The sequence below is a fragment of the Nerophis lumbriciformis genome, linkage group LG02 (assembly GCF_033978685.3).
Source record: "Nerophis lumbriciformis linkage group LG02, RoL_Nlum_v2.1, whole genome shotgun sequence".
Classification (NCBI taxonomy): Eukaryota; Metazoa; Chordata; class Actinopteri; order Syngnathiformes; family Syngnathidae; genus Nerophis; species Nerophis lumbriciformis.
In genome coordinates, this window is record NC_084549.2 from 55422872 (window position 1) to 55445944 (window position 23073).

Genomic DNA, 23073 nt, shown 5'->3' on the forward strand with positions numbered 1-23073 from the left:
ACATCTCTACTTTTGAACTACATCAAAACTATTTTTTATGTTTCTAACTTCAATCCAAGTCATTGCTATATGATCAATACAAGTGTGACAAACAAATCATAGTGTGTTTATTAAAATAAAGTAACCTCTTTATTTCCTTTTGGACTGAAAAAGTGTTGCTTTGTTTTTGTCTGTTTTTGTTTAGTAGCACATTTATAAGCCCCATTATGTACTATGCTGCCATAATCTACACAAATGATCCATTTAAAATGACCACAGCAAATTTGTTTCGTAATAAAAAAAATACACAAATATTTATTTAAATATTTTTGTATTTTCTTTCAACCTTAAGTCTTTATACACATGTTCATGCACACTTAAGCGCTTACACAAACACACACAGTTTAGCTGTCTTATATTGCGTTAACTTCAGGAAATACCTGAATGCATGTCCTTAAAGGAGAACTGCATTTATTTTGGATTTTTGCCTATCGTTCACAATCATTATGAAAAACATGACAACGGATGGATTTAAAAAAAATGCACTCTAAATATTAAATTAAATTAAATAAAAGTCCACTTACCGCTTATTTTGCCCATAAAATCCAGTAAATAATCATTCACAAAGCGCCAACAATACTCCATTTACATTTCGTGACTTGAATATTAACCAAGTATTAGTGATATTGTTATTATAAGCGCTAACTCTTTATAGCGGCATTTAGAACCTGGAACTGGCGAGAAAGACACTAAAAGCCCTGTTTCTTCGCAAGGATTATGAGACATTTTTCGTCTAAAAGGGAATATATGAACATCCTAGCAGTCGGCATCCTAATGATAGCAGACATTATACAGTAAGTGATTTTTTATTGTGTTTGTTGGCTCTCATAAAGTCTGCAGTGAGCAGAAATCAGTGATAAAGGAAAAACAAACAAACGTGATGTGTTTTTAAAATTAATGCGCCGTGTATTTCTTCTGTACAATTATACAGAAAAGATGTGTTTAGGTGGGAAAACGCAACTTCTGTGGATGCCTCAAAAGTAACTTTAGCACAGTAAAGCTATTTGTCGTTACGACAACGCGAGCATAAGAAATGTAGATAAACTAGTAATGTTGCTACTTGTAACACTGCTACTGCCCAATTTTTCCCAGTCCAGACCTAAATAGGGAAAAGTGTTCTAAACTTGAGTACAGCATCAGATCAGGACACTCGTACTAGCCAAATTGGATTTGCCTGGCTACAAATCTGACTTTAGGTGTCAAGAATGCCTAAGCACAATAAGCAAAGGCCTAGTGGGGAAGCCTTTTAAACCACAAAGGAAGAAAAAGAACTGATTCAAATGATACAGGAGATGATGATGGTTAAAAAAACCTAAACATAAATACGCATACACAAATACACATTTTGTTTGTAGTCTGCGTACTGTACCTCTGTGTAGACAATGGCAGTCATCCAAAATCTTTTGGTTGGTCTTGGAACAGTCAACATAGCCCATACAAAGACCAAAATGGGCAGGACCAGTGATATTACAGAGGCACTGACCACATTATTCAAGATGATGATGAAATAACAAAAATGCTCAGAGTTGGCAGCCAACAGACTGTGTGTGGCGGAGAGCAGCTGTAGCACACGGTTTTGATTGTTGTAGAACATTCTACTTTGCTCCAGCTCTTCAATAAAGATGTACCTACACAAAGAAAAATGTGTCACAGCGAGGTCTATCATACATTTAGTAAACTGTAAAACAGAAGAGCTTTGCATGAATAACGCACTGATTTGACCTCTAAACCCAGCACTCCAGGCCACCTTGTATACGAAATCATTCAGAATGCTTGTAAAACAAATACTTTAAATAAGAGACATCAATAGGTTCTTGTTGCATGTAACAGGAATGAAGAGAGAATCTCTTGACTTTGGGTAGTAACTAAAAGAACAAGGTCATGGATAGGTTCCTCACTTGCACAGGTAGTATGAGGACCTCAGCCATTAGGGAGAGGTTCAGAGCAGATTTGTTGCCAATCTACATCGAGAGGAACCAGCTGAGGGACCTCAACTCAGGCATCTATTTGAACGCCTCCCTGGTGAGGTTTCAGGACTTGACTACCTAAGTGTCAAGGGAAAAATCTAATAGATGCTTGAGGGACTGTCAAAGCAGGCCTCGGAGTGACTGTGTGTCCCAGACCCGCGTGGGGAAAAGGTAATTTCAAACACAAATAATGTCGGATTCTTGTTCTGATTCTCACAGGGTCAACAAAATAACAGTTGTTTCACACCTAAATAATTGTCCTGTATAAATACACATTGTGGATCATAAGTTGCCTTCTGTCATTCACTGTCTCTACCTGTCTCCCAGGACCTCACTGGCTGTTCTGGAGTGTCTGTGTTGTTGAATGGACTGTTTTGCTAAGTGGTCACTGCTTCCATGGGGGAGCTTAGGATGCAAGAGGTTGGCAGTGCTGCCGAGGCTTGGTCTGGGTCCAGACAAGACCTCTGCAGCCTGGCTATCTTCTAAAGAGCTGAGAGATGGAAAAAAGGAAGAATATACAAGATGAAAGCACAACAATTTCATTATTGAATAACCAGAGCAATTTTAGCATTCGAGAGTGATAAATCTGACTACATACTCGCAGCTATTTTTCCCACATATGATCACACCTTCCTGCGATGGTTTGTTGGCTAGCACAGAAATCCGAAGTTTCTGGCAGTTGGTCACCAGGGTTGCACACATTTCACCAGAGATTTTGGTCCAGTTGTCTTTACAGATACTCTCTAAATACTCTAGATTTCAAGACTTTTGGTTGGTAACTTGAAGTTTCAGCTGCCTCCATATATTTTCTATTTGATTATCAATCAATCAATCAATCAATGTTTATTTATATAGCCCTAAATCACAAGGGTCTGAAAGGGCTGCACAAGCCACAACGACATCCTCGGTACAGAGCCCACATAAGGGCAAGGAAAACTCACCCCGAATTTTAGCGATATTACGGAGATGAAAGAAGGCCGTTTTAGTAACACTCTTAATGTGTGACTCAAACGAGAGAGTTGGGTCGAAGATAACACCCAGATTCTTTACCGAGTCTCCTTGTGTAATTGTTTGGTTGTCAAATGTTAAGGTGGTATTATTAAATAAATGTCGGTGTCTAGCAGAATCGATAATCAGCATTTCCGTTTTCTTGGCATTGAGTTGCAAAAAATTAGCGGACATCCATTGTTTAATTTCATTAAGACACGCCTCTAGCTGACTACAATCCGGCGTGTTGGTCAGCTTTAGGGGCATGTAGAGTTGGGTGTCATCAGCATAACAGTGAAAGCTAACACCGTATTTGCGTATGATGTCGCCCAGCGGCAGCATGTAATTTGTAAAGAGTGCAGGGCCAAGAACCGAACCCTGGGGAACTCCACACATTACCTTAACATAGTCCGAGGTCACATTATTATGGGAGACGCACTGCATCCTGTCAGTAAGATAAGAGTTAAACCACGACAAGGCTAAGTCTGACATACCAACATATGTTTTGATACGCTCTAATAAAATATTATGATCGACGGTATCGAAAGCAGCGCTAAGATCAAGAAGCAGCAACATAGAAGACGCATCAGAATCCATCGTTAGCAATAGATCATTAGTCATTTTTGCGAGGGCTTACAATGCAGAAACTGGCTTGGCCACTCTGGGATATTAATGTGTTTTTTTTAGCTACTCTTTTCTTGATATTGGACATATGTTATGAATCTCTGCAATGCTATAAGACCCATCCACAACCCAATTTCAGTTTTCTGGCTGTAATCAGGAGGAGTGGGGACAGTGTGTCTCCAAACTCACACTCAGCTGCTGATCTCTCCTCCACAGTACAGTTCTTGAGGTATACAGGTATTGTAAGGCAGCCCTTTTCTCAAGGACAGTCTTCAGTGTGCTTTCCTCGCCTAAAGAGATCTGTTGATCGACCAGGTAGGTCTGCTAAGATGTGGCAATTATCTCCCAAACTGATGGCTGTGGGTTCGATCCACAGTCCCCTCATAACCATGTCCAAGTAAACTTGGACAAGAAACCAAGTTGTTCCTAAGTGGGTGAATGTAGTGACAGTGTCAAAGTGCTATGAGTAAGTTGAAGGTAAAAAAACATGTTTCCTGTGGTCTAAGCTCCCTTTTAATCATCAAACTCCTCCCAGCAATTCTGGTTTGATCCGTCACATATCTCAAAAAATGAATTCCAACACGAGGTGTGATGTTGCATGGAGCTTCACATTAAGGGTAAATGCCTTTTATCTTGAATGTTCTTCTTTTTCCAAGTTATCAAACCAACAATGGTCTTTTGGGGGTACAGGACTAGTTTGTGTGCTTCTTGCTCAATTAGTTATTTCACCAAATATTTTATCTAAATGTGATTGCGGGTTTTGCCAGGATTTTTGTTGATATTCTGTGGGTGGGGACAGACAGGAACATACTTAATAAAGTGATTAAGAGAGGTGACTCTGTCATAAGCTGCCCACTAAACAGCATTGAGGAGGTGGCTGACAAAGTTGACTTCCATAATGCCCAATCCTTCTCAGACATGCACGACTGTGGAGGCCCTGAGTAGCTCCTTCAGCATTAGACATTTACATCCACAGTGCAGGAAGGAGCGCTACCGCAGGTCTTTTTCTACCCACAGCCATTACATTTTAGAATGTACTTACGTGATTACGGTAATCTGCTTTTTTTTTTTACTTGGTGTGCGCCAGCGTGTACTGGTCGCAGTCTGCCTGCTCTGCTCAAACTACTGTTTAATGCTACTTTGTTTCGTATTTTGTGCCAAAATATCACTGGGTTGATAATATATGACCGACAGGCACTTACTGATCCAAATCAACCTTATGCGGTGGGTCTAAATCACAACTTTGAGGATAAAGCATCAAGACTTCCTCCTCACTTGGCCTCAGAACCTGCTATCCCGCTACGTTCAAGTGTCCCGTGGAGGAAGCGAGCCAAAAAGTGGGGTAAAAGCGATGTAACGAGCTGTGCCCTCCGGACCACTCTGTGTTTGTGACTCCTCGGCTCACGCGCGCTTTATAAATAAAATTGACTTTCTTACTTAGTTACAATATAAGTGTTAGGATCGTGTTTTTGTTTTATTATTTATTGTGCAATCCTTAGTGCGCAATATGTAACAGAGATGCTACCTCAGTAGAAGCATTTAAGTCCCATCTTAAAACTCATTTGTATACACTAGCCTTTAAATAGACCCCCCTTTTAGACCAGTTGATCTGCCGTCTGTTTTCTGCTCTGCCCCCCTCTCCTGCATGGAGAGGTTATTAGGTGATCACAGATGATGAACAAGCTGTTGAAAGTTGGGACCACTCATCTGTACATCAGTTGGGGACGTCTCTACGCTGCTGACTTGTCTCCACTCAAGATGATCCCCTGCTGGCCCTACTATGGACTGGACTCTCACACTATTAACTAGATCCACTCGACGTCCATTGCACCGGTCGCCCATGGGGGGTCCCCGCATCTGCAGTCCCCTCCAAGGTTTTTCATTGTGTCCCATTGGGTGAAGTTTTTTATTGCCCTGATGTGGGATCTGAGACGAGGATGTCGTTGTGGCTTGTGCAGCCCTTTGAGACACTTGTGATTTAGGGCTATATAAATAAACTTTGATTAATTGATTGATTGATGTATTATTTATTATTACTCATTTGTAGTTTTTCATCACATTTTATCGTGGTACTGCATGTAAAAATCTCCAGTGCAATCATATATTTTTCCCATTGTGGGATAAATAAAAGTCTATCGTATCCTATCTCTCCATCAAGGCAAATGTACGATAAAAACTCACAAAAAAACCTACTGTTCATGTCTTTGTAAGTGGGTACATTTACAAAATCAGCAGGACATAAAATTATTATTCCCCATGCTGTAATTTTGAATTAAACCCATTGTCGATAATAACAACTAAAGCTCCTTTTAGCGTAGCAACTGATAGTAGTTTTATGAAAGATGTTATTTTCATTCATTACACAGAATTAGTAAGTGCTGTGGAAAATGCACTCGTCGCATGACTCACATAATAAATTACAATGAATAATATTTACTATTTGGTAAATAAGTGTAGCAAATATAGTAGCCGTATTCCATCTATTCAATTATCTACCACTTGTCTGTCGGGGTCGCGGATCAATTTGATAAATAAATAAATGATAAATACAGTAATTAGTATTTTCAGATAGGCACTCAAAGACCCAAATACACAGCCTGGCCAAAAAAAAGAGAGTCACCACCTAGTTTTAACTAAACATACTATATTTCTGACAATTTCTGAAAGTTGAATGAAATGTGCCCTTTTTTTACAATATAGCAGAATGAAAGAAACAAAGTGAAACTTCTTGTCAGTCATCCACTGTCTTTGCCTCTGTGGGTGCACACACACAAATACACAGGTTGAAGCCTGTAACATAACATAATTTAGAAAAAAGAATCCTCTGGATCAGACCCAAAACAAAATCACTCACATTTTTAGAAAATTTTATTAAATTACTCATCAACCTTTTAAGTTATGTTGCTAACTAACTGACTGCAAGGATGACATTACCTCCTGGCAGAGGTAAAACATAGTTGTACCTGCAGCTGTGAGCAAGACAGTGTTCATTCATACTTATTTTTATGCCATTCATTCGTGCAGGTCTAAAAAAATTAAAAAAAATGTTTAATGCACACGTTTTTTTTTTTGCACTAACCTGCAAAGTGTAGAGAAATCCGTATCAGTTTGACTCGAATGACAACTCTCACTTCTTTGAGATAACTGGTCGGCCAAAGGGTCCGCTGTTGTGTGAGGCTGTCAATTGAGTTGTTTAGGAATGAGATCACATAAACTGTTTCAGGTGATTGATTTTAAATAAATTGTGCTTACTTGCTGTATCTTTTTTATTAGGAAGTAGCGTTCATTGCATAAAACTGCAGACGTTTCCCTATACTGTTTAGTCAGCAGGTTAAGCCATTGTGTCAGTCCATCCATCATGGCTTGAAGTATTGCCCATAAGAAACGTATGATATCTAAGATCCTCTGAACAATCTCTCCATGACCTGTGGCAAGAAGACAGAAAGAAAGCAAGTTGGCGAGTTGTGGAAGTCATAGAGTATATTCCAGAAACATACACATTACATTCTACACAAAACAAAACAATTCCTATAATAAGCCGGAAAGACAATGCAAACGGCAAAGTAAAAAAAAATCCCCACATTTGCATCCATGCATTAACAACAATTTTAAGGCAGTTCCAGTTGACAGTTGATGGTGTAAGTCAATTTTTGGACAAACCAAGTCCTCTTTTGCTCTTTCGGTTAATTTAGCAAGATCACATCCAACAAGGAAGATGCAGATTATTAGTAGCTAAATAATACCAGTAAGTACCAAAACTTTACAGTTTTAAACAGAAGAAAAGACTAGTGGGACAACGTAAGGCAAGTAAGGGAAGTGAAGGTTCGCAAATAAACACTGGGTGGCCACCAATTACAGCGTCCTGTGCGAGGTAAACACACGACACATCGTCTGCGTTGTGAGCAAATCAATTACTTGCAGTTCAGTAAAACTTTTAAAATACTTTCCTGTATCACATTCTGAGTACTTAATTGCATTGGTGCCCAAATATTGGGGTATACAAGCAAATATTAACCCATGATTAATCATGATTAATCACGGGTTTAGAGCGTGATTAATCTGATTAATCAAATTAACAATTTTCCCATGATATAGAGGAATTCTGTCTATTTCTATTTCTATATTAAATTTCTTCCATGCATCTGCAAAGGTGTAACTGAGTTTATAGTGGGCTTTTTGACTTTGCATATTATTTTAAAGCTTTGCTGTTATACCTATCAATGTGTAAGGAAAAGTGGCAGTTATTGTTAGGAGCTGGCAAAGGTGCACCCAAGGGGAAGGGAAGTTTACCAAACTTGAAAACAGATAGCACGAGTCATCCTAGCAAAAATCTACCTGACTTTAGGTGTCAAGTGGGCCAAAGCACAGTTTGTAGCACACTATTGCAGCTCCACTACTACAGTAGATGTCAATAGATATTGCAAGCATACAAAATATTGCATCTGGTGAGGGCAAGCCCACTGCCAGCTGCTGAAGGGATAACAAATGAGGTGTCCAATGAGCAGAAGCCTACAATTCAGCTTGGTGGAGATATATTGTCATTGTGAAGTGTGGAGGAGAACAAAAAATATGAACCTACCAGACTCCTCTGGTTCCTCGAGCTCCTTAAACTGAAGGTCTTCAAACACATAGTTGTCGTCTGAGTCAAAAAACACACAAACCTGTACTCATTACTCTTGTATACAACATTAGGATACTTTTTAAAGACATCCATGTTAATACCTATAAAGTAGGGAAATTGAGTACTATATTGATTACTGTTGATTTTGCAAGTTTCCCACCCACAACGATAAAAACAGTCCAGGATTTTTACGGTAGGTTTTTTGTAACAAAGATACACGGAATGAACAAAAGCCTTCCAACTGTACTTTGCCTTCTTCAACAACAGCACCTTGTGGGAGCGTAATCTATTACAGCAAAGTGTGTTACTCCAATTTGATTGGTGCCAACTTCTTTGACAAGTTCATTAAACAACTCCATCCATCCATTTTCTACCGCTTATTCTCTTTGGGGTCGCGGGGGGCGCTGGAGCCTATCTCAGCTACAATCGGGCGGAAGGCGGGGTACACCGTGGACAAGTCGCCACCTCATCGCAGGGCCAACACAGATAGACAGACAACATTCACACTCACATTCACACACTAGGGCCAATTTAGTGTTGCCAATCAACCTATCCCCAGGTGCATGTTTTTGGAAGTGGGAGGAAGCCGGAGTACCCAGAAGGAACCCACGCAGTCACGGGGAGAATATGCAAACTCCACACAGAAAGATCCCGAGCCCGGGATTGAACCCAAGACTACTCAGGACCTTCGTATTGTGAGGCAGATGCACTAACCCCTCTTCCACCGTGCTGCCCCATTAAACAACTCCTTCCTTGTAATTCTTGGTTGGTGCCTCACTTTCCTTACCCAGCAGGCACAGGACATTGATACAACGTTGATTATCCATATTTCCTTAAAAACTGACTTTGAAGAAGGATGCAAAATAGTTGTATTTGTAAATTGAGACAATGTTGATGTCCAACGTTGGATCCACGTTAGTTGGTTGGGAAATTACCAAACTTCAATGGTGAAATCATTGTCACAACCTTACATTGAATAAACGCCAAAAAGCATGTTGATTCAACGTTGTATTTGTGTTGTAGAATAATGGTTGGGAAATGACCAAAATTCAATGGTTAATCAATGTCAGAACCCAACATTGATTAAATATGGTCAAAACCATGTTGTTTCAAAGTTATCTTTTAGTTTCTCAACACCAGGACCTAATTAAACAAGATCTCAATGTCGTTTTAATGTTGTGTGCCTGCTGGGTAGATTCATCTTTACCCTCTGAGGTGAAATCCAGCATTGAACTCCAGAGGATTTTGTTTATGTTGTTTTGTATTTCTTTTATTTCTGAATCATTGTGACAACAGTGGTCTTGTTTATTTGGGCCGGTAAAAAAACGTTATTACATAAACTTTGTAATTGTGAAAAATATAGATAATTGTCAAACAAATGTGTTCTGTTAAACCACTAATGGTAACATAAGCTAGCCAAAGGTGTTGTTATATTTTTTGCTTTGAAAAATTTTACTGTGAGCAAGTTGCAAACAGCACCTTTAAATTCAGCGTTATTCTACACAATTTATTTTATTCTTCCTGCTAAAGCCAAAGAGATTATTAGATATCTATTTAAACCGGAGTGTGTTTTGAAAGAATGCTGGAAATGCAGATCGGCTAATTGACGAAAAGAGATGTATGACAAGAAAAATAAGGATAAAGGACGTGAAAGGTACTCATCCCGTTTAAAAGCGGCACATGGTTAAGGTCTGTGGTTTGTGCTTGCTATGGAATTTAAATTTATTTATGGGAAAGTTATCTTTGTGGAGCTTAAGTGCTTACCAATAAGCTGTATAGACTAATGTTACAGTGTATGTGTTGGTGTTATTGTAAAACAAGGGATTTACAGCAGATGTGGACATGTATAATTAGATTTGGCTGGACATGACATATTTTTTTAAAAAGTACAACGATTTCAAAACCTTCATACCACCAGTGAATATTTAATACTTTTTAACTGGCCCTACAGGTACCAATCTTAAGTATTTTTAGCAGTTATCAGTGTTTTATTGCATGCATGGTATGTGTGATCATGTGAAAAGTCTGCTCCATTAAGCAGGTGGCTCGGATTAGCTGCAAAACTGTTTTCAGAAACTTCCACCATCAAGTCTTCTCGCGCTACCTGGCATATTTCTGCTAGGGAATAAGCCTGTTTGCCATCATCAATGAGGCATGCAATTTGTTCTGTGAGGTCTTGTCATGTGGTTAACAAACATGCCAATATGAAAAGGTTGAGACAGGTTTGACTGGGAGCGAACTGTGCTCTTTCAACAAAAATATACAGTCTGCGGCTGGCACAGATTTATGTGTCTCTGGCGAATATCACAGCAAATCAGAAGAAGATTGTTGCAAGCTGTTCGCAAGGCTAAATCTGATTAGTTTAAGAGTCATTTTCTCTTTGTGGCTCTGATAAAAAATTCCCCAATCATGAAAACAATGAAAGACCAGGAAAAAAATGGCTGGCCATTTTTCACTGACAGACGGTCTATGCTTGACCTTTTTTAATGCATATAATAAAATATATATATATATATATATGCAAATTTAGGTTTTATTTCTGAATTACCATATGGTGTCCTACCGCCGCAAATTTTCATCACTTGTTGTTGCATCCTACACGCCACACACAACTGCACACGCACGCACGCACAGACACAAAACTGCACACGAACACACTGTGGATGAACTGTGTAGGTTTGACCTAAACCAAAAAAAATGGAAATCCTGTTTTATGTCTTTCTTGGCAGTGTATACCCAGTCCCGATTTTGCTCTCCACAAAAAATAATACTAGTAGTGCTGCCGCTACTGTCCGCTCGACCAGTCCCCAGTGTAAGCCATGCTCGTCTTGGGCAGAGTATTGACAGTTAAGCAAAAATCAATTCTGAATCGAAACATTACCCCAAGAATCAAAATCGAATCGTGAGTTGCTAAAATATTCTCATCCCTTATCAAATTTGCCAGATCCTTTCTTTTTCATTGTTGTATTTTTTTTGTCATTGTCAAAGATGGAATGCACTAGAAATAAATGCGCTAATAATATCTACCTTTTACAGAACAAGCCTCCTCTTGTGACACCTGTTGCGTGGCAATCTCATCCTCGACCATTTCAAGTCTTTGTTGTCTTTGGCCTCTCTGACGTTCTCTCAGCGCTCTTTTCAAATTGGTCACCCACGCTTGATAAGCCAACTAGAAGAGGTACACATCTACGTCAATGAAAACACATTACTTGCCAATGTACAAGACAAAAGTCAATCCTAAGAACATGTTTGTCCAACCTGATAAGCAGTCTGTTTCTGAGGCTTCTGCTCTTCAGTCAATTGTTCCTGTTCACCTTCGCTATCGGATTCAAACAGGTAGTACTCTCCTGAGTGCAGGACTGTGGGTGAAGCACATACAATACAATTCTATCTTCTTTGCCATCTAAAAGTTGAAATACAGTCAAGACTACATATGTTGTTTCTTATAGTAGCAATTGTGTGTGTTTGTTATACCTGTTGCATGGTTCAAACATGACTGAGAACAACCCTTTCTCTCTGTCTTAGTTTCTAGGAGGACACACACACACACACACACACACACACACACACACACACACACACACACACACACACACACACACACACACACACACACACACACAAGTTATAAGATACTTCATTGTGTTCATGCTGTATATTTAATGTCATTGAGGATGGAGTTTATCTGCCTGATGAGGCATGTAGATAGCAGGAGACCAAGCTTGAGGACGACACACAAACTCTGTCCATCAACAGTTTTTCTTTTTCAATTGGGGTGCATTAGTTTCTTACCAGGACTTTCATTCTGGGTGTTGTCATCAATAATTTTGTGTCCATTTCTGTACCTCTGTTGTTTGGAGAGGATTCTGTGCATTCTGGAAGATAAAACAAGAAGAAAAATAAATATGTACCCATACTGCATTGATACAACGTTGATTATACCTACATGTCCTTTAAAACTGACTTTGGAGCAACCTTGCAAAATAGTTGTATTTGTAAATTGAGACAATGTTGGTGTCTAACGTTGGATCCACGTTGTTGGTTGGGAAATGACCAAATTTCAATGGTCAAATTAACGTAACAACCTGACATCGAATAAACATTGTCAAAAAGCATGTTGTTTTAACGTTGTATTTGTCCTCTAAAATATTGGTTGGTAAATGACCAACATTCAATGGTAAAATTAACATCAGAACCCAACAAGCATTTCGTTCCAACATTAGGTTTGAGATGCTCAATGTCAGGACCTGATTCAACAAGTTTTCAATGCTGTTTTAATGTCTTGTGCCTGTTGGGTAGGCTTCTAGAGAAGTAAAATAAAATGCATACATCTACCAGATGTTTTTTTTATTGTTATTGTTAATAACAGTAACTTAACAGTTCAGGACACTATTTTGATGTAACTCTTATGAGTATTAATAATATTCAAGGAGATTTAGCTCATGAAACACCTGAGATGGTACAAAATGTTGTATCCGAGGTCTCAGATTTAGCCCAATATGATCTACAGGAATGGGATAATGTACATAATAATTTAAATAGAATAGGATATAAATACAGTAGGTTATAAATAGCACATGTTAATAGGAATAAATCATCGACAACATAGAAAAAATAAATAACATAATAAATTGTGGACTGGATCGGTTCGCAGCCGAGTGTGAAGCGACTGGGATGAGAATCAGCACCTCCAAGTCCGAGTCCATGGTTCTCGCCCGGAAAAGGGTGGAGTGCCATCTCCGGGTTGGGGAGGAGATCTTGCCCCAAGTAGAGGAGTTCAAGTACCTCGGAGTCTTGTTCACGAGTGAGGGAAGAGTGGATCGTGAGATCGACAGGCGGATCGGTGCGGCGTCTTCAGTAATGCGGACGCTGTATCGATCCGTTGTGGTGAAGAAAGAGCTGAGCCGGAAGGCAAAGCTCTCAATTTACCGGTCGATCTACGTTCCCATCCTCACCTATGGTCATGAGCTTTGGGTTATGACCGAAAGGACAAGATCACGGATACAAGCGGCCGAAATGAGTTTCCTTCGCCGGGTGGCGGGGCTCTTCCTTAGAGATAGGGTGAGAAGCTCTGCCATCCGGGGGGAGCTCAAAGTAAAGCCGCTGCTCCTCCACATCGAGAGGAGCCAGATGAGGTGGTTCGGGCATCTGGTCAGGATGCCACCCGAACGCCTCCCTAGGGAGGTGTTTAGGGCACGTCCGACCGGTAGGAGGCCGCGGGGAAGACCCAGGACACGTTGGGAAGACTATGTCTCCCGGCTGGCCTGGGAACGCCTCGGGGTCCCACAGGAAGAGCTGGACGAAGTGGCTGGGGAGAGGGAAGTCTGGGCTTCCCTGCTTGGGCTGCTGCCCCCGCGACCCGACCTCGGATAAGCGGAAGAAGATGGATGGATGGATGGATAATAAATTGTGCTCTGTAGTGCAAATAGAATGTAAAAACAATGACAGCAAATCAAATCAAATAAAAGCCCATTTCAGCACAGTTGGGGCATATGTGCTGTGTTTACAGTATTTGTATGCACTTGTGTGATATGATTGACCAACAAAGCTTTTTTTGTTGATATATTTTTGTTTTTCCTCCCACAATTATTACACGGCAGAGCTGTGGTCCAGCAAATTATTCTAAAAACATAAAACCCAACATTTTTTACCCTCTCTATCAAGAATTCTCAACATATTTTGCTCAACACTGATGTTTGAAAACTTACGATCTCTTGAGCTGGGATAGGGATTTTTTCTCAGCCTTTTGGTATAATTTCATGTTTTTCATTATGGTGGCATTGAAGAGCTCAAATCCCCTGCAAAAGATTGTGTAATTACACATGAGAGTAGGGGGTAGAAGGTAGAGGGGTGAACGGGGGACGGGGGAGATTAGCTTGCATCTAATTTAAAAATGACAAATAGACATTATGCTAAATTACATAATATCCATAGAATCAGTTATTAGTTTGAAAACATCAAGAGTAGGCAGTACGATAACAACTTCCAATACAGATAACACATGGTAGTAGTGAACAATGCCCCTTTGTAAAGAAAAGGAGTCTTATTTGACAACCCATGTTGGGGTTTTGTTTTTTTCTTTAGCGAACCACTAAATACATCGGGGGAAATTGTTCGCATTTTTCACCAATGGGCTGCAACCATATTGTAAATAGAGCACCCGATTGCAAAAATAAGAAACAGGAGGAAGAGACAAAAATTGAGAATTTAGCAATTTATTACCTAATAATTGTTTTGCAAATCTGGCTTTCATGTCGTTTTTTGTATTAACAGCAAATGCAAAAATGTTTTCTTTCTATGAAGTTTGCAAGATTGTTCAACAACTCAAGCAAGGTCTCTTGCGACGTGCCATTCCTGCCCAAGTTATACGACAGGTTTCCAACTCTTTCCCAAGAATTAAAAATGATTATCACGTCACACACCAATTCATTCCTGATACGACTTGACTACTATAACTCTTCTGTCACGTGGGGCTCCACAGCAGTCAAAAGCAGAGAATGTTAATGTTAGCCATAATACAAGGTAAAAACAAACTTCATGTGCATAACCTTTAACACTTTTGCATTTAGGTGAGTAAAATATTAAATTTTCCAGAATATTTGACCAATTTTCTCATTTTTCATACGTTTTCCACGACTGGAAAATTGGTTAATCATTTACTGGATTTTCCAGGACGCGTGGGAACCCTGAATGCACTGAAGAATGCGTTAAAGAATATCTCGAGAATTATACGAGAAAAATAGTCAAAAAGTAGACCTCCAAAAATATTGACATGCGCAATCATCCGACGAGGTCATGAAGACACAGGATGTTCCTTGACCCAAAATTCTGCCTTTACTGATGCTGATTGCAATCCAAAAAACCTTAACCCGGTATGTGAATGAGAAGAGCTTAAAGATGGAACTTTAGAATTGAGTGATGGTTATGTGGCAATGTGGCAGTGCCTTGTTGAAATAGCCAGCCTGCTTTTAAAAAGGAGTGTTAATATTGGTTTTGGTGACACAGAGTTAACGACACCTTGTTAAAGCTGCACTGCTCGGGCTGTTTCTCTCCACAACTAATAGACTTAGACTTAGACATAGACTTAGACAAACTTTAATGATCCACAAGGGAAATTGTTCTAGGGCTGTGAATATTTGGGCTCCACACGATTTGATTAGATTCATGAGGGTAACATTTTGATTCAGAATTGATTCTCGTTCCAAACCAATTCTCGATTCAAAATCCATTTTTTTTAATAACATTGGATTCATAATTACCGTAACTACATTACTCCACAAAATAGACAAACAGCTCTGATAAATATCTTACAGTACTTAAAAGAAAACTAGTTTTGTTCAACAAAATGCTACCCATACATTTAGTGAAGTAAAATGCAAATAATAATAATATAATGGATTAGATTTATATACCGCTTTCCTAGACACTCAAAGCGCTTCACAGAGAAGTGAGTACATTGTTGCCAGGAAGAGTTAGGGCTGCATGGGATTCTGGGTATTTGTTCTGTTGTGTTTATGTTGTGTTACGGTGCGGATGTTCTCCCGAAATGTGTTTGTCATTCTTGTTTGGTGTGGATTCACAGTCTGGCGTACAATTCTAACTGTGTTTATACGGCCACCCTCAGTTTAACCTGTATCGCTATTGATCAAGTATGCGTTGCAATCACGTGTGTGTGCATACAGAAGCCGCACATATATTGTGACTGGGCCGGCACGTTGTTAGAATGGATGAAAAGCGGACGTGACGACAGCTAGTAGAGGACGTTAAAGGCACTGCCTTTAAGGCACGCCCCCAAGACTGTGGTCCGGGTGGACTACGAGATATAATGACTGATGAACACATTCGTTCGATAATGAACATTAATGAACTAGCATCCAAGAAAAGATGCCAGATATCTGGCTTGGGCACATCAGATTAGATCAGTGTGTTGCAAACTGAGCAGTTTAAAGTTCTGAATGGTTGGTTTATTCATTGTTATTTTATTTTCAAATTTATTAGCCTGTGGAAAAAGACTTAGTGAAGGTTAATGTTGATATTTACCTCAGAAGGCTGCAAATAGAAAAGAGGCAATCAATTTTTATTTAAATTGTATTTGATATGCCATTGATATTTTTATTATTATTATTTGAAACTCGATTTTGCATGTCACTATAAAGTTATATAAGCCTTGCTTGTTCAATATTCAATGCAAAACTTGTTTGGGTCCCTATTAAAAAGTTAATTTGTTCAACCTTGGCCCGCGGCTTTGTTAGGTTTTACATTTTGGCCAACTCTGTATTTGAGTTTGACACCCCTGATCTACATCAACAATATGATTTGCCTGTGTGGCTGGATTGGACAGATTAAATTAAATTAATTAATAAAAAAAATAAAAAAATGTTTTGATAGTTTTTTTTCCAATACTTGATGGACTGGGAGGAGAACGGCCCGGTGTGGCGTGCGGCAGGCTCAAGACAGCAGGGCACACTTAAATCCAATTAGTGGTCACACTATTTAACCATGCTGGTGCAGCATATTACCGCTGGAGCTTTGTTTTCCTATGTCGTTTCCATACTCCCAGTTTCGTCTGTATACCAGCTACTCTGCGGTGATCCAGGTCCGCCCAGTTACTCCTAGCTTTGCCTAGCGCCGTAGTTTTTGTTTTTTAGTTTGTTTTTCCATTTTCCTGGTGTGCTTGTTTTCGCCACCATCGCCTTTTATTGTCTGATTTTTGAGTGCCCTCGCAATAAAGACGAAGAGGTTTTGCTTGCAAACTTTCCGCCTCTGCATTTTTTGGGATCCACACCACCCGCACGCAACAGCTCCCGTTTCTTCTTTTTGCACTGTGATGGTCTATTTACAATGTGGTTATATTCCACTGACACAAAATGTAAATATTTAAAACCATGCACATGAAAACAATAATGTCAATTTAAAAAATATGCATTCAGGAAAAAAATGTCACAACTGTGTTACAATAACTGACCTTGAGATATATTGTGTCTTACCTCGATGCCTGTTTACCAAAAGCCTGCAATTCTTCAACTACATGAATGAAATAGAAACTGAGGAAGACCCTTCTTTGCAGCAACAGGAAAACAAAGCAAATACTGTCCCAAATGATCCCAGCTTCTTCTATAGGGAGGCTGCAGTTCTTATCACTTATTATGTTTGCTGTGAAGAAATAAAACAAAATATATTAACACACAAACACAAAAATATCCAAAATCCATGAGGATGTCATTTTTTGGAGTAAATTTTAATTGAATTTAGAAATGTCCTGGTGTAACTTTTTCACTTCCGATGCCATACTAATATTGGAGCCTTTACGATACGATATCAACGCAAATCATCCATTTACTACCACTTGTCCCTTTTGGAATCGCGGGGGTGCTGGTGCCCATCCCAGCTGCACTCGGGCGGAAAGCAGGGTACACCCTGGACAAGTCGCCACCTCATCATTCATAATTTCATTATTTTGTAGCGTGGAATGTTAGAAAAAGCTTGATCAAGTGAAATTTGAAAGTATATTTAAGCAGAGTAACCGGATAACAACAAGGTTGTCAGGCTCTGGTGAGTGTTGGTTGCGACGTGACCTCAAAAAGACAGCAGACGGTGTGCAGGTAAAAGTATATTCAATGACAAAACAAAAGCTATAGTGCAGCTAAGAAGGGCACCAAAAACATAGGGAAAGCTATGCAGGAGCAAATTTAAACAGACACTAGCACACTAAACAGAATACAAAGTAATCTACAATGATCCAGCAGCCAGCAAGCATCAACAGCTGAAACCAAATTGACCTGATTAGACAAACGAAAACATGTGCTCTGGCAACCAAAGTAAAGATGCTGCAAGGCAAGTATAACGAAAGTGGAACCAACAAGTAAGAGCGCAAGACAGGAACCAAACACCAACCATAGAACAACACACACACATAACCAGACTGTCAGTAGCAATCCTGACAAAGATATGAAAAAACACTAACCTATTTGTTAGCTGGAATTGATTTATACTGTCGTTAAGCTGAAGTGGAGTGGTAATTGTTGTTTTGGCAATGCCTATTGGCTCAATCATTTATCTAAATTAAGCTCATGATGCAGTAAATTGAATGATGCAGACATTTTTTTTTTGCCTTGAAAACTTTGTACCTTTAAGTAGTATGCTACTATAATGACTTAATACTTGTTTATATTGACAAATGTTGTGTTTTAGACTGCACCATTGTTCAATTAAGTACGCATTTTAGCTTGTTTGCTGTTGTGTGGAGGGATGTTCAGGGATTTATGCTGCCTAATCCAGTACGAATTATTCTCGAGTGAGACTGGTCGATACCAATATTGATCCCGTTTTAAATGTATTTTTTTTCTTTATTTATTGTAACAGTTTAACCATATCCGCACAATATTTTACCTAGTTCCTTATTATTTTTTATTACATACAATTGTTGAGCAAAAAGTCAATTGTACACAATAACTAATCAAAATCAAAAACTACTATTACTCAGTAGCCATGTGTACACAGACAATTTTTTTTCGACCTGATAATCATTTGGATTAGAATGTTCATGTGTTCATGGACCCTCAAAAAAATTATCTGATTATTACGTGCATTTTAATGCATCACACCTTAAATCGCAATATTTTACCTTGACCTACTCAGTGGTCTAGTGGTTAGAGTGTCCGCCCTGAGATCGGTAGGTTGTGAGTTCAAAACCCCGGCCGAGTCATACCAAAGACTATAAAAATGGGACCCATTACCTCCCTGCTTGGCATTCAGCATCAAGGGTTGGAATTAGGGGTTAAATCACCAAAAAATGATTCCCAGGCGCATCACCGCTGCTGCCCACTACTCCCCTCACCTCATTGGGGGTGAACAAGGGGATGGGTCAAATGCAGAGGACAAATTTCATCACATCTGGTGTGTGTGTGTGTGTGACAATCATTGGTACTTTAACTTTTTTAACTTTATCTGACATGCACAGCACACACCATTAACAGAAATGTGTGTTATTGTTTGTGCTATGGCGCCATCTTTTGGATGAGTTCACTCACTGCAGGTGTAGAAGTAGAAGAAGCAGTGACTTCCGCTGTAAACAAACATGGTTTTGTGCATTTCTGCTTGTTCGACGTTCCCTGTATTTATTTATAATGTTTTCCTTCTGCTCACTACTTTAGTTTTACCTCTCTTTTTGTGAATGGAGCTGTTCTCTGTCCTTTATGTTATTATTATGTGTGGGTTGTCGCATGTCTTCAACTGGATCCCTTTCTTTTATTGTACATCGACACATCACACTCCCGACCACACTTTTGTTTTTGTTAGTCTCATTTTAAAGCAACAAACTCAACAGTATATAACACTACTTGTGTACATGTTGAATGGGGAAGACAGCATCAAGACAATTATTTCATTCCGAGACTATTACATTTAGTCCCTCTCCACTACCAAAGTATAGCTGACATCAAAGACATGCGCAGTAAGGATAATTCAAATCCGAATTTCTGAATATGTCTTTTCATGTGCCACAATCTGGAGAACTCTGATGTACATGTACAGTATGTCATGGTACTACGGCATGTATCTGGTAATAAGGAAACATGGCGGAAGGCAAATCTGAGGTTTGTTAGTCTATATGAGTCTTGCAATTGTCTTTTGACCATTCCTGAGTGTACCCCGCCTTTCAACTGGGATAGGCTCCATCTTACCCGGGACACTAATGAGGACAGGTGATATACAAAATGGATAGATGCATGGATGGAAAAATATCATACCTTTTCAGTGTTGCTAGATGTACAATTATTATCATATTTCTTAGCTCTCTGTACAATCAGTAGCAGGGCCGGCCCGTGGCATAGGCCGTATAGGCAAATGCTAAGGGCGCCGTCCATCAGGGGGCGCCACGCCAGTGCCACAAATGTTGGAGAAAAAAAAAAAAAGAAAAAAAAAAAAAGTTGGTATTATTATTTCTAAATACAAAAAATAATCCCACGTTAATTAAAATGCAAAGTAAAGCCTATTTAATAGAAATATTATTTGTTACAACATTACGCCCCCCCCTCCTACCCCGCACGGTGCGCCCCCTCCCTTCCCGTATCATGACTCTTTTTGGACGTCACCAGATCAAAAAATCAACACAAGATGTCAAAACGGCCAAAACTGTCAGGTGCCCAGGGAAGAAAAAAGAGAAAAGAAGAGGAGTAGAAACGAGAAAAGACAGAGTTAGCAGGTAGGTAACGTTAGCCTACATGAAATTATTTGTCTGTTACAGAATGTGATAGTAACCTGGCTTTTTAGCATTAAGCTAATGTTACATGATTCGGCAATTGCTAATCAATAAATAGCTAGTTCTGTTTTAACGTCGGGTTAATATTGTGGAGGGGGCTAAATTGTTATGGAAAATAATAATGTAACGTTAGGTAATTACAGTACTCACCTTACATTCCTCAGGGACATTTGTATTAGATCTTTTAAGCAGGTGTTTTTTGTTTACATTGTTATTGCCTTCTGGTTAGCTAATGTTTGCCCTGCAGGTAATAGTCACTTGTCCACACCTTTATATATTAGGTATAGTTGTAAGTTAAAAAAAAAAAGGTCAAAGACAAAGCTATTCGGTTTCTTGTGAGTATATACACTTCACTGCCGATGTGGGGGGGCGCCACCTAAAATCTTGCCTAGGGCGCCAGATTGGTTAGGGCCGGGCCTGATCAGTAGAGAGTCAGAGTTAAAGTCATGGTTAGGTTCATTTCCAACACAGGAAGGGTACAGAGTAAATAAACTGCTTAGCTTTTGTGTAAACATCTTTAAAATTTGTTGAAACATAAAGCTGCAAACTCCTGGAAGTTAATTCTAAAATAAAAACAATTCTCCATAAAAATACAATTTATTTTAGTACAACCATATTTATGGAATCATTTGTCTTGAAGGATGTTCATTCAGTAGTTTAATTTTGTAAAAAAGAAAACACAGATAACAGACATGACACAAAGCTACAGTCATTTCTAATGACAACTTTCTGGCTCAAAAGAAATCAAGAAAATAAATTAATTTTAAGATCAGAGTGAAAACCATATGGAATCACTCAATTCGGAGGGGAAAATATGAAATCACTCTGTAAATGTTCATTTCCAAAACTAACATCTGCATCAGATTAAATCTGTTTATTAGTCTGCAGTGAAAAGGAGTGTTCCGTTTGTACAGCGGTGGCCGTGCGTTTCCCACCTGGGCCATCAGTGATGTCCGACTTCAATGATTACCTCTCAAAATACCACATTTGATGTCACCACATGACCATTGCTGGAGAAATACTATACAGAAACACATTTACGCACTACTGGGCATTGTACAAAACGGGTTATTTTCTGCCGCATTTAAAAATCAATAAACTCGCATCAGCAATTAAAACACATCTTATGTGGTACTGTCAACATTAAAATTGCAAAAAACATATTAAACGTGAAAAAATAAAGAAATAAAATATCTGAACTCGCATTTCATCGACAGCTGAGCTCGCTTCCGGGGTTGGTCTCACAAGATGTAGTTTCTCTTTAAATATCCTTCTTGAAAATGGCCTTGCAAATATATGTGTTGTCTTGTCTAATCTTAAAGTTTACTCCACAGCGTGCTCTTCAAAAACATCCCACTGCATGTCTCCATTCAACAACCTAAACGGGGCTACTGCGCATGCTCTTCACTACTGTGGCATGCTGGGTAATGGAGTTCTTATGTTACTTAGCTCATAACATCACTATATATCTGCCTTAGACCAGCTAGCAGGCCTTACTGACAACAACTCGTGATCTGATTGGCTATCGCAACTGTCTGTCAAATGTTTGTGTTCGTTCACTTACAGTGCATAGACGCTCGCATTGTTGATTCTGAAGGCTCTAAGCAGATTTGGTACAGCATGGCGACATAAGCTAACTGAATTCTGATTGGATAAAAACTCTATAAACTGAAAACAACAGCACTGGAAGAAGCATAATATGACATGAAGAAAATATGAGTACTTTTAGATATTTAGGAAAAGTAAACAAAAATGTATTTTATCTTTAATTATGATCATGATTTGTGGTTATGTTAGGCCAGCAGATAAGGCCTTGCTGGCCCTGACGGCACACCACTGCGTTTGTACTTGTTAAGTCAATGCTTCAGAGACTACAAACTGTTAGTCAAAGACAAAGCGATCTTGATTGTCAATTTTTCAACATACAGAAAAATTGAAAAAACGTTTCTCTCTGAACCATGGTGAGAGCTAACTGGGAAAAAATAAAACAAAAATAAAAGATTCAGGTATACAAATATTACAGGATAATGTACAAATGTGTATGCATTTTGCAAGAATCTGCATTTTGGAGAAAAAAAAAGCTTTTTAAAGCCAGAAAGTACACATTTGAAAGGACTATAGTTTTGTGTCATCTAGCTTTTTTTTGGTAGTTATTGTTGTTTTTATTGTATTACTTTTTGTTCTCACTATCTCAATGTGTATCCCCTTTTAAAACACTACAAACCAAGCACAAGCAGAAAATGCTGTTGCTGTCATTGACCCACTATTGATTCCTTTATGTTCTTTATTCGAGTGGCCTCATTTTAAAAAGTTGTGCGTGAAAACAGATGGTAAAGCATTCTGTAAGCACAAACCTCAGAAAGTATGTGTGCACAAAACATTCAGATGTATAAAATTATTATAATTTTATGCACTCTTCTAATCATAAATTACAACTGCAGCAAACAAGATTCTTCCATTACTCCTTCCACAATCATCCATAAATGCTTATTTAATTAATTAAGCTAATTAATATAGTGATGAGTTTAAGGATCACCTGTTGGATTATCAATGACGGAAGACAGAGATGGTAACTC

At 39.0% G+C, this 23073-nt stretch overlaps 1 protein-coding gene across 1 annotated transcript in view; it reads right to left on the reverse strand.

Annotated features, from left to right (window-relative positions):
* The window catches only part of piezo1 (piezo type mechanosensitive ion channel component 1 (Er blood group)), a 237591-nt gene that overhangs the window by 41087 nt on the left and 173431 nt on the right, over positions 1-23073 (reverse strand). Inside the window, exons 28-38 of the mRNA XM_072916588.1 lie at positions 17226-17391; positions 13947-14036; positions 12031-12113; positions 11713-11766; positions 11497-11597; positions 11266-11407; positions 8197-8256; positions 6870-7042; positions 6697-6794; positions 2323-2496; positions 1409-1667 (exon numbers count right to left, since the gene is read on the reverse strand). Coding sequence (XP_072772689.1) covers positions 1409-1667; positions 2323-2496; positions 6697-6794; positions 6870-7042; positions 8197-8256; positions 11266-11407; positions 11497-11597; positions 11713-11766; positions 12031-12113; positions 13947-14036; positions 17226-17391 — 1400 coding nt within the window. The remainder of the gene's footprint in view (positions 1-1408; positions 1668-2322; positions 2497-6696; positions 6795-6869; positions 7043-8196; positions 8257-11265; positions 11408-11496; positions 11598-11712; positions 11767-12030; positions 12114-13946; positions 14037-17225; positions 17392-23073) is intronic.